Source organism: Ctenopharyngodon idella, chromosome 6 (genome assembly GCF_019924925.1).
Source record: "Ctenopharyngodon idella isolate HZGC_01 chromosome 6, HZGC01, whole genome shotgun sequence".
NCBI classification, from domain to species: Eukaryota; Metazoa; Chordata; class Actinopteri; order Cypriniformes; family Xenocyprididae; genus Ctenopharyngodon; species Ctenopharyngodon idella.
In genome coordinates this window covers 26,384,455-26,396,993 of record NC_067225.1, presented here as the reverse complement: position 1 = coordinate 26,396,993, position 12,539 = coordinate 26,384,455, and the positions used below count along the sequence as shown (strand labels likewise).

The following is a 12,539-nucleotide window of genomic DNA, read 5'->3' as shown; positions in this document are numbered from 1 at the left end:
TAGAAAACGAACAAAAGAAGGCAGAATTAGCAAGAGAAAGAAAAACTCAATTAATACAAACAGTCCTGATCTTCAGTACTTACGATCTCATGGCAGTGAAGGAGCATTCCTGAATCATATGAATTTTAATTAGGTGACACTGACGGTGAATGGAGACAAACACAGTTTTGCTTTTCAATGTAATATAGTTTGTGAATAGTTCACCTAAATTGTTTAATTACAAAGTGTTTATTAATTTTGTCATTGGTATTTTATTTAAAAAAAAAAAAAAAAAAAAAAATGAATGGATTATTTCTATTTCCGTATTCTGTTAGTTTAGTATTGTCTTTATATTTGAGGCCAGTTATTGGATTGCACTTGTGTCGCCTCTAAAACACTGTGAAAATTGAACTTTTGCAAGAATTTTTAAAAAATGTATTTATTATTGAATTTACACTACCATTCAAAAGTTTGGGGTCAGTAAGATTTTATTTATTTATTTATTTATTTTGAAAGAAATTAATGCTTTTATTCAGTAAGAATGCATTAAATTGATCAAAAAGTGACAGTAAAGACATTTATAATGCTACATTTATAGTTACATTTGAATTCTGAAAATAAAGATACAGGAATCCTGGGGAAAAAAATCACAATTTCCACAAATATTAAGCAGTACAACTGTTTTCAACATTAATAATAATGTCTACTTGAGCAGCAAATCAGCATATTAGATTAATTTCTGAAGGATCACATGACACTGAAGACTGGAGTAATAATGCTGAAAATTCAGCTTTGCCAACACTGGAATAAATTACATTTTTAAATATATTAAAACAGAAAATGGTTATTTGAAATTGTAATAATATTAAACAAATTTTTTTGATCAAGTAAATGCAGCCTTAAATGCAGACTTCTTTCAAAAGCATTTACGTAAACCCCAAACTTGAGCAGTAGTGCATCTCTTTACATGTTGCACAGAAAGGACTTATGGGTTTGGAATGACACGTAAATAAGAGTGAATAAATAACAGAATTTTTATTTTGGGGTGTACTGTTTCTTTGAGGATCACTCTCACAGTCTACTTTGTAATTTTAATCTAAAATGAGACAGAGATAGATTGGGACTAAATAAAAATAAGCGATTGGGAAAGCAGGAGTGGTGTAGCCAGACATTTTTTTTTTTTTTTTTTTTTTTTTTTTTTCCTTAAACTTTCTCATAAAACCTTGACAACTTTTAAACCTTCCCAGGAAGCCCTTAGGACCATCCTGCCAAAAAAAAGTCAATCTAATAACTGTGACATTTAAGAAAAAGCCCTCTAGCTCTGTAGAGAACAAGAAGATGTGCTTAGTCTACGACAGTTCTATGCGCTAACCTATTAGCAGTCTTTTCTGTGGGTCTTGTCTGAGGAGCCCAATCTCCAGACCTCTTAACACTGTGTAAACAACCCCCTCTCACAATGGCCGCTGGGATACAGTTTCACCTGTACGCACATCTTCCACCAATTAAAGGCCCGATTAGTCTGAGCCATTTCACATTCAAGGTCTTCCCGACCACGGCGAGGGGCACGATGGTGAATGGGAAGACGGATAGAGGAGCTGCTTTAGAAGACCCTACACAAATAAGCACTGTCTCATTTTTCATAGTCAGGCCTGCCTTGAGATGTACACAAAACCAGACCCTCAGAGGTTAACACAAGCCATTGTCTTTACATTTGTCTCATCAAATTTCAGTGAAATACACATCTTTTTACATTTTTCCCTCCTGACGAACATTAAACAGATCTATTTTTTTTTTCTTTTTGGGTGTTTGTTATTTAGCTAATCTCTGTGGTTAACACCCACTTTTCTTTGAACACTTTAATTTTGACAACATTTCTATTTAGCAGGTCATGTTGCCAGTCAAACTGCATGAGGTAAGTTGTCAGAATGGAACCTGCCATTAAAAAGCCTGTTATAGGCTTTTCAACTACACTTATACAGTAAAACAGTTATGAAACTGCATTTTTATTTATTTATTTACTTTATCCAACAGATATTACGAATTATGTTACTTTTTTTAGCTTGCAATCTTTACTCTAAGACTGTTTTGACGTAGATGTTTGAAACTAGCATTCAAAACCACACAGACAAGCTAGAGAAGACAAGTTTTTATGTAACTGGACTTTTTAATCAAAACCTTAGTTACTGATATATGCACAGCAAAAAATACACTGTAAAAAAAAAAGTATTTTTAGATATTTTAACTAGAAAACAAAAAGCTAAGACTGTAATCTTGCAGTAACTAGTCTGGTTTCCCATATATACACCGTATATATCATAAAATCTTTCGTTTTTTTCAGGGTAAAGTGAATCCACATATAGGGATTTGTGTGGCAAGCGAAGCTGGGCTTACACAGCGGTAACCCCCAAAGCCTGTACATAATCCACATGTGCAAGTGACATAAAGACACGCACGAATGCTGGCTTAGATATTATATGTTACACTTGAATACATCACGTAAACAGATGCATATATGCAGAACGATGCCATTTGCATGGAAGTGTGAGTGTAGGGGACGACAAATAGGAAAAAAATATTGTTGTCACTGTCAGCGATTACGCAGGGGGCCTTGTTGGGTTCTCAAGGGTTGTTTTCTAATCACAAACACCTGGAGGGGTTATGTGTGTATTTGTGTGTGCGTCGTGGAGTCATGACATCAAATAATCCTAACGAGGAATTTTAATGAAGGATTCGCAAGACATCAGATGTCCGGCGCTCGATGAGTCGCATGAGTCACTTTCAAGTAGTGTTACGGCGTAAGAATTAAAAGGACTAGACAGCCACCGCTGACCTTTTCTTTTGCATTAAGTGATTTTAATGAACGTGTTTTCATTTGCTTTTTTTCCATCCTATCCACTGTCATCAATATGTATTTTCGCTGATTAGCATCAAGCGTTGCCCATAGCGAGGCACGTTTGTGCTCCTTCAGCAGCTCAGTCATCTGTTAGCATTATCTGTCTTTGAACCGTTTTTGTATCCGATCAGTTCCACCTAATACGTCTCTTGATTCGCTATTGTAGCGCCCAGACAGCACGTTGTTCTCCTCACTTTAAACGCGCCTTCAGATGCCTGGCCTGTCATCGTCTGGCAGTTTATCGTGCTTGTGTCTGGAGCTGCTTTTAGCCTAGCGCGTCTATCAAACCCCCGCTACCTTTGAATGCCAGATCAAAAGAAGATGAATTCCAGGCAAAGAGATGGAAAGGGGGAGCGCAAGGGGGCTGTTTGTGTATGTGTGTGTGTGTGTGTGTGCGTGTGTGTGTGGGGACGGGTGCTTTGTAAACATCACAGTGACAGCTCACAATGGGTCGCTTTAGCGCGACGCTAACCCTCCGACTGTCAGCCGTGCTCGCTAGCTTGTTAAACAACAAATAATTCCTTCGCCCGGGGCCCGTGCTCACCTCGGAAACGGTGCCAAGTTCATCCTCACTCTTCTCATTAGTTTTGATCCTGACAGAGTCTTTGAATCATCCTTTCTTTGCTCTTTTGTCTTAATTGCCTTTTTTCCGACGTATTCGATGAAGACGTATCTTTTAGCTTGCTGCATTAACAACAAAAAATTTGTTATTATTAAGGTGCGCTTGTGAAGTCTTATTTGATATAGAAGATGTTCTCCTGAAAGCGTTCTCGACAGGAAGCAGACTTGTGGTTTAGCGTAGCCTAATGTTGTTTTTTTTAGACCTCCGTATCTCCTGATTGATCATCTGGTTTGTTTGTTGACAGCCTTTCTGACGCAATTAACAACTGAAAGCAGCACATTGTACTTCATGTCCTCATCTTGAAGTGTCTCAATATCACATCCTGTTGACTCAAATATCCTTGTTCCAGCAGTGTCTCAGTGCAAACTGTGAGCACCAAGTATTTTTGTGTCATAAAAGTTTCTGTGTAAACAAAGCGTGTGCAGCGTCAGTGTGCTCATGCAGTAATCTTTATCTTACGGTTGGGGGAGCGTGTTTTACGTTCCGTCTGGCATAACCACCAGACCTAAAAGAGTGAGTGAGTCCTAGCAAAGTATTACCAGTTATAAAAGAAGTCTGACTCATTTCAACACTTTTTATCTTTGGTCACATGGGGCTCTGCAAAATGCTGAGAAAGAGCACCTGAGAGGAAATGCATAAATTAGTAATATATACATGGTTTCTTGGCATAAGATTTTTTTTTTCGAATTGATTAAAAGAGATAAAACATAGAGAAAGGCCTAAGATTCAAATCTTGTTTCCGCTTGTTTTCATTAGGGCTTGAAAACATTTAATAAAATAAACATGTAGGCATTTTGTAGACACTTTAAGTCATTGTCATTTACACACACGCACACATACTGTGTGTGTGTGTGTGTGTATATGTGTATATGTATATATATGTATATATAATATATATATACACAGTATATTATAACATTATAAAAAATTTATAAAACACAAAATAATATACATTCAAGTATTTTGACAACTTAGTTTTTCAAACAGAACTTTTCAGAAGGATTTATGCTAAACAAACCTACATGAGCACAAAATTTGACTTGTTTATATCCACATGTCCCTGTCTTTTGAGTTCATGTACTGGATGGGTTTTCTCACATTTCTGCTAGTCACCCAAAATGAAGAGTTTCAGTCCATTCATGGCACTGGAAGACTTTAGTGTCATATTGTCATGCATATTTAATTAGGCTTCTATAAATAGGGTATTTATTTTTCTGCTGTGTGCGAGCGCCTGGCCGGTCAGTGTGGGAGGGGGAGAGCGCGGTGCTGGTGGTTTGGGTGAGAGAGTGGCATAGGGACTGTCCCTTTCAAATAAGCCTCCGTCATATTTTAACGGGCCTCAGGTCAGCATGGAAATATCGCTCATTTATTTGTTCGATGAAAAGTTTTGATGGGTAGTGAAGTGTTTTTTTTTTTTTTTTATATATATATATATATAAAAATATTACTGGAATTTAAATCACAAAGAACTTCGAGGGCAGAGGAGCCGTTGATATGTTATGCATAAACTGTTAAATTCAGACTGAATATATCAGTTCAAAACTACAGCAGCTCTTTCCTGATGTTGGGATCCTTCAGAAGGATATTCAGCGCAGCAGGTATTCATGCAGTAAGGAACAGAAGGTTTGATGAACTTTCCCATATGCTTACCTATATATTATTTAGGAATAATAATGTCTATAATAATATCTTAAAATCATTAAAATAATGAAGATAATTTGCTTGAGAATTGTAACATGAGAACATATCTTAATGAGAATTCATTTGACTTTTCGTACCCCCATGGACATTTTTATTGTTTAAAGCATAAATCTTACACATTTGTGCTTAAAACAAGAAAGAAAAAAACTGTTTGCCCATGGTGTACTAAAAAGATATGCTCTCTGAAAATGTCTTATTTTACTTTTTTTTTTTTTTTTTTTTTTTCTTTCTCATGTATATTTTTACTGGGAAACAAGACAAATACTGATTAACGAAAATGATTTTTGCAGCATATCTCAATAGTTCAAGGAAAATATGATTCATCTTGATTATAACCCTTTTACTTCTGTGCTGTGAATATATGGTAATATATGTTTTAATGTAATATAGTGTAGCGTGTTGTGTGTTTGTCTATAATGATGACGGTCAGTGTCAGACGGCACTGAAGTGGCCCCTCTGTAGCCTGTTATTATATTCCTGCCTCATGATGTCATCCCACAACTCCAGTGCATGAGAAGGTCACTCACACACACACACAAACAGCTGGCTTCTCCAGCCCAGCGCTTCAGTTCTCATCTCCATGACTTCTTTATTGTGCCTTAGAGAGCAGGACCAGGCAGTAACCCTTTACTCTCTAATATAGGCCTGTTCTTTCTCCTTTTAATTTCTTTTTACATGAAATGGTGTAAATTTCATCTCATTCAGTGCAAACCCACGTGTTTTGCACACTTTCTCAAACCCTTTATAGCATCAGGTTGCTAATAACATGCCACTAATATCAGATAATGAAGTCTGAACTCCACCCACCGAGAAGCCCAAGGGTTTTAGATGTTACTGCGACTGTTTGTTGAATTGTGGGAGTTTTTGGTGTGATGAGGGTGGAAAGAATGAAGCAGTTATTTACTCAGATGGTTCTCTGGTGTAGGTGTGAGTCTGCCCCTGCTGTTCTATGGGAACACGCTGCTTGCTTTTCTTGGTATTGGTGCCTTTTTTTGCTCAACTGGAGAACTTTTTTTCCCAGCACCGCTGTTGCTTTTGTTTGCTCTGGATGGCATGTCTGATTATTTATGGTGGGGGGGAAGGGAGTAGTCCAGCCAGTAAACATGTGACTGCACTGTATTTTGTTTTCCACTCACAGGGCCATGTCCTTTGACAGATATTTTGAAGGCTAATAAACTTTTTATTTGCTTTATGATCAGGGGAGGGTGGGGGGAGGCAGACAAACAGATAAACGTAGCAAAAGAGAGAGAGAGAAGTTACTGTCTGCATACCATACTACCCTTACTGTAGCATATAGTATGAAAATGTAGTATGAAACGTTCTGTATGGCTAGAACAGCCAGACCAACTACTACAGTTGTCAAAAGTACAGTATGCAACAGTGCTGGGTAGAGTATCCCACAATGCACTGCATGTTTCTTGATCTTTTATTTCCATGAATCAACCAGAAACAATATCAGCCACAATTTAAGCAGTTTTTTTTAAGCAGCTTATTATTTACTCGGCACTCAGGAATTAAGAAATTTTAACACAAATTTTGATTAAATGTTTTATTATATTAATTATATTACATAAATTGTAATAAAATGTTTATATTTATTTATTTATTTAATTATTTATTTATGAATAATACATTTATTACCAGCTAGTTAATTTTTATCTTAGCAAGTACATCTTTTTACTAAAAGATTTTTTGTTAACTTCTTTCTTTCGATTTGTTTTGGCAACTGATATTTGCACATTTTACAACCTACTTTTTTTATGTATTATGTTTTTTTTTTTTTTTTTTTTTTTTTTTTTTATTTATAAATGTGTGATAATTTCCGAGCTGATAATTTCACTCAATTCACTAAATTAAACACACCACATTTTTTTTTATATGTTTAATGCATAATGTGTACATTCAGTGCTTCCCACAGGTTTGAAATACACTTGTGGTGGTAGCCAGGTGAAAAATCGTCCTATTACCCACGGCACAAAAATGGTCTACTACATGTGACGAACAACAAATAATGTGTGATTTTTAACAATATTTTTATTTAGTCAAATTCATTTTAATTACATAGGCTACTTTTCCACTAGTTATTCGATCGCGGATGGTTTTATCTCGGGCAGATAAAGTATAAGAGGATAAAAATAATAAAAGCAAAACTTGGGCGGCCGTTAATATACCTAGGCGGCCCGCCCAAGTAAAGTCAATGTGTGGGAAGCACTGACATTTCCTTTTTAAAAATAAAGGTAGTATACAGTAGCCTATATACTAGCGTTGTCAAACATACCAGTACTAATAGAAAAAATGGATGGTACCAGCATTTCTGCAGTTCCAGTACCGAGCACTGGGTATATTTGGTACCTGCTGATAAGACACTGATAAGAGCTGATAAGGGCTTTCAAACGCTCTCGTTCCGGTTTGTTTGAGCGCTCTCTGAGCGTCAAAGGTTTCTATTTACAGTGTGTTTTTAACAATCAAATCTTTTGAGTGTGTGAAGTTATACATTGGCCTATCAGCGTTGCTGGTCAAAAGTAGTCAGAATCTACTTAACCCCACTGTATAATTCAACAGTTTTTGCTGGTATTGGTACCGACCACTGAAATTTTGGTACCGTGACAACCCTAGTATATACAGTAGTATGCAGTATGCTAATATTTTATTCTGAACAGAAATATTAAACAACAGCTTGTGGCCTCCCTGTTCTCTGTAGCTGTAATCTATTCACTGATAATGTTTTGTTAGCTGTTTTTGATAACCATTTTTGATAACAGTTTCCTATCAGCTTATTTTTACCTACTTTGTTGTCTTGGTAACTAATCATTGCACGTGACCAAAAAAAGCTGTACATTTGTTTGAAAACAACAGAGATGGAAAAACAGTATCTTGCCCAGCTGTAAGAACATGGCATCATTTGGATTATATCTTTGACATCAAATAGCAGTAGGGCTGTTCTCAAGGGAGTGTCAGTCCCCAAACACAAAAACACAACACTATCGAAACTGTTGTTCATGAACTTTTTTTCTCACACTGTCTTTTTTTTCTCACTCAGGCCTTACAAGTTGCACGGCAGATCCTTCTCCAACAGCAACAGCAAAGCAGTGCCCTCAAGTCCCCTAAAAATAATGACAAGCAGCCTGCACCACAGGTATGTGTGCGTGTGTGAAGCTCTGATGTTGCTCAAGTGTTGCTCTTTAATTGCTCAGGAGACTTAATGGAGTTCTTAGAAGGGAGTTCTTAGAATGTTTTAGTAGAAGTATCAACTGTCTCCGATGTTTCTCCTCAAATTCCTTATTAGAAATGAAACTGAAACAAATGAGAAAATTGTTGAAACACAATATCGACCTGTAAAATGAATACGGATATAGGTCAGATGATTAGATTTTGGCAGAATTAGGTGAGAAATGTTCTTATGAATGATTTTCAAGTGTGATGAATGAATCAATATCAGCCAAAATTTAATCTGTTCATCATTCATCAATGTTCATCAATGACTCATCATTCAAACAGACCTCAGGAATTAAGAGATTTTAATTAATAATTAGGATAATAAAATATTTTTTATTATATTAAATAAATTAAAATTAAAATTTTAATTGTAATTCATTATGTATAGATAATACATTTATAAACAGCTAGTTGATTTTTACCTAAACAAGTAAATTATTTGCTGAAAATGTTTTTGTTAGAATTTCTTTTGGTTTGTTTTGGCAACTGATATTTGCACATTCAACTTTTTTTGTTGTATTGTAAAACTTTTATTTAAAAATGTGAAATCATTTGTTTCCGAGCAGGTAACTTCATTAAATTAATCGCTAAATTAAACATGAAACATGATGTCATCTGATGCATAATGTGTATGTTTACATTTTTTTTTTTTTTAAATAAAATACAATAAAATGTTTTTCCCTATGAGAAATACAACAGAAACAAAATGAGAACAAACAATATTGACCTGTTAAATGAATGTGAATATAGTTTTTAGATTTTAGAAGAAATAGGTGAGAAATGAGCACAGTTTGCTACACTCAAGTCTGCTTCTCATTTAAACTTGGAGAAACATTAGATATTAAAGTGATCTAATTTGTGGTTTTCATTTCCTGTAGAACATTACTGGTGCTGACATAAGTGTGTGTGTGTGTGTGTGTGTGTGTGTGTGTGTGTGTGTGTTTGTGTGTGTGTGTGTGTGTGTGTGTGTGTTGATATGGGTGATCAGGCATTATTTGTTTACATTTATATATACAGTTGGTGGTACAACTTGTACCTGTCAAAGCTTGACAAACAGGAAATTAAGGCAGACAGGGTTGGAAACACATTAGCGTAGTGTTCTTTCATCATTCGCAGTAATCTAACAAATCACGCACAATGAAATCCTGTCAGTTTTAGCACATTATGAGCACATGGATATCTAACGTGTGTGCAAGTGTGAAGAGCAAACAACATTAGCTTATTTAATAGAGGTACAGTAAGTATGGCATTCTCTATCTGTCTCTTTCTCTCTGATTTCACACTTAATTCTGTCATCAGCAGTTAAAGGGGGCGCCCAGGAGCAGCCCTGGCTCCTGTCTCAGCCTCCGGGCTTTCTATTTGCCTACCCTTTGAGATGCAAAGCAAATCCGGCCCTTTTCATTTCCCCATCCGCGCCCCTTTAAAGAGAGTAGCTAGCCGTGTCTGATGCAATATTTACGTTTATTTGAGATCATTCTCTCTCAGATCCTTATCTTTGTTTGAGCAAGGTGGATGTTGTTTGTTTCGTGGTTGAATCGCAGGAGACCAAGGGGCATATTTGTTAATTAACGCACATCCTTGCTGTGAGTGAGTCTGTTTGTGTGTGTAATCACTATATAGGAAGGCTTTTTAGTGGTACTTGCTAATGAAACAGACAAATCATACATTTTCTAAGCATTTGGACTTCCTGGCAGATGATAAAATGAGGAAAAACATCTTAGACATTGAAGGAGTGACTTGAATATCAAAGGGACTTGGAGGTTGGCTCTTTTCACCCAAAACACAACATAGCAACATGCTAGAAAAAAACACTCTAGCAACCACATAGCGACACACTAGAATCATGATGCAAGTTTTGTGCAGACTAGCACCACTCAGATTTTCTTCATCAAAGATATGATAGTTTTTACTGAGGTGTTGTGGTATAGCTGCACGATTCATTGAAATAAATCCAACATTGTTCTATTATCATGTCGCAAAAGCTGTGATTTAATTTTATGAATATATGCATGGCGTGTTTCAGAGTGAAGCGCAGAACTGTGTTCTTTTACACGTGAGCAGCTCATGATCTGGTGTTTTCAGTGTTTTCGAGCTGTCCACCGTAAATGCTGCTCCACACAAACTCATCTCTGCAGTTTGGGATGCTTATGAAGTGCATTTGGGAACATGCAACATGTGCCAACCCTCTTCTTAATCTTGTAATGAGAAGCTCTTATAAACTGGCTGTTGTCAACCAAAGAGAAACTGCGATTTTCTGACAAAATATAAGCTTGATGATTTAACATTTGAAAATGATGAAATTAAGGCCACTATAAATTTTAGCATTGTAATTTTGCAGTCACACTGTAAAATAAATCTAGTAGTAGTAGTAATATAGTATATTTTTCTTAAATGCTAATTTTTTTATTTTACAGTGTAGTGTTGTCAAAAGTACCGACCGCAATACCAGTACTGAAATATTGAGTGCTGTTGAGCGGTGTCTATCAGTGGACCAGTCCGATGATATACTCCTGCTTTCAATCGTTCCCCTGTGTATCTGTGTAAGCACTCGGTGAAGAGCATAATTGATGTCTATTTACAACATGTTTTTGAAGCCTTGATCATTGTAGCCAATCACAGACATATCTGATGAATGCGTGAACTCAGTGGTCAATCAGAGGCATTTAAAAATCCGCTCAACAGCGCTCAAAGTGTCCCATTTTTTTATTTTAGTACCGACTTGGTATCGGGGTCTGTACTTTTGACAACACTATTACAGTGAAATATTACAATAGTTATATTTCTTCTTATAGTCACATTGATACATAATTGCAACATTTTGCAGCCCTACAAACAAGAACAGCAAACATGGAGGTTAAAAAAAATGCATTTTTAATTGCCATAATTATGCAGCCCTGTGTTGTGGCATATCAGTATCATGCCATGGAGTCTAAAAGAACTTGTGTAGATATCACTGGAAAGAAGCCACAAGGGAAGAAATGTGGTATCTGTGACCTTTAGGTTCTGTGTGAATTTGCCAGCATTGAGATAAAGTCGAAAGGATCAAGCTAAACAGCTTCACTCATCAGGCTGAGGGGTCAACGGCCGGCAGATTCCACTATCCGGACTGCTAGTAAGTAGAGGAGGAGCAGACCAGCCTCAGCACACAAAGACAAAATTAAAATTCAAATTTATTAATGTATACAGAGAGCATGGCCAGCCTGTCACTCACACCAGTGAAAAAGAAAGCATGTGTGTTTGTCTTTCACCCTCATGCTCTCTTCTGTCTTTCTATGACTGTGTTCAGAATGGAATCCTAGCATACTGCAGACTGCTAAGTAAATACTCTATTCTGCTTGCTATTTGTTTTTAAATATGCAAATCTGTATGCAGGAACAAATATTTCAAACATGTAGCCTACAGTATGCTATGCTGTATGCCTTTTGCTGGTGCAGTACTGCTTAATGTGAACTGCAGTTGAGCACAATGCATTGTGAGATAGTTCCCAGTTTAGTATGCTTTGTTGTATGCTGACCATTTTGTCACATTTGTTCTTTGCATATAGAAAATATTCTGACTATGCACAGTATGCATACTATATACTGCAGAAATAGTATGGTAGTATGCTATTCTTGACAGAACCTGTATCTTTTTCTCTCCTTCGTTCCATCCAATAACTCTTTAGCTCATTATATTATCTGAGCACCCAATAGCTCTTGCTGTCTTGTGTGATCTATCTATCATTAGATGCTGATCTCTATTAGGTGTTATTGCTGTATTGAGGCGCCAAAAGCCAGCGTCAATTTGCTTTCCTTACTTTTGACCATTTTAATTTGATTTGTGACTGTTTTCTCACCAATTCAGCATTTTAATCACCGTCCACCTAAGACTTTGAAGATTTAAGTGTTTGCACATTATTTATTTTGGTCAGCAGTGAGAAATTTAATTGTAGCACACTAATTGTTAATTGTTGGGCTTATAGGGAACACAGGGTATGGCAGTAAACTCATGGGAACCTTTACTAATCGATGGGCGTCTCTAACATAAGTAGTGCATTGGATGCTGGATAATTAACAGACAATATGTCTTATATTTCTTCATTAGTCATACTAGGAGATTTTAAAAAATTAAATGGGGGGAAAAAATCTT

At 36.3% G+C, this 12,539-nt stretch overlaps 1 protein-coding gene across 14 annotated transcripts in view; it reads left to right on the top strand.

Moving 5' to 3' along the window:
• foxp1b (forkhead box P1b) overlaps positions 1-12,539 on the top strand; it is a 208,882-nt gene that overhangs the window by 129,122 nt on the left and 67,221 nt on the right. For all 14 annotated transcript variants that reach the window (XM_051896664.1, XM_051896652.1, XM_051896658.1 and 11 more), the window contains one exon: positions 8,236-8,331. In XM_051896664.1, the coding sequence (XP_051752624.1) occupies positions 8,236-8,331 (96 nt within the window). The remainder of the gene's footprint in view (positions 1-8,235; positions 8,332-12,539) is intronic.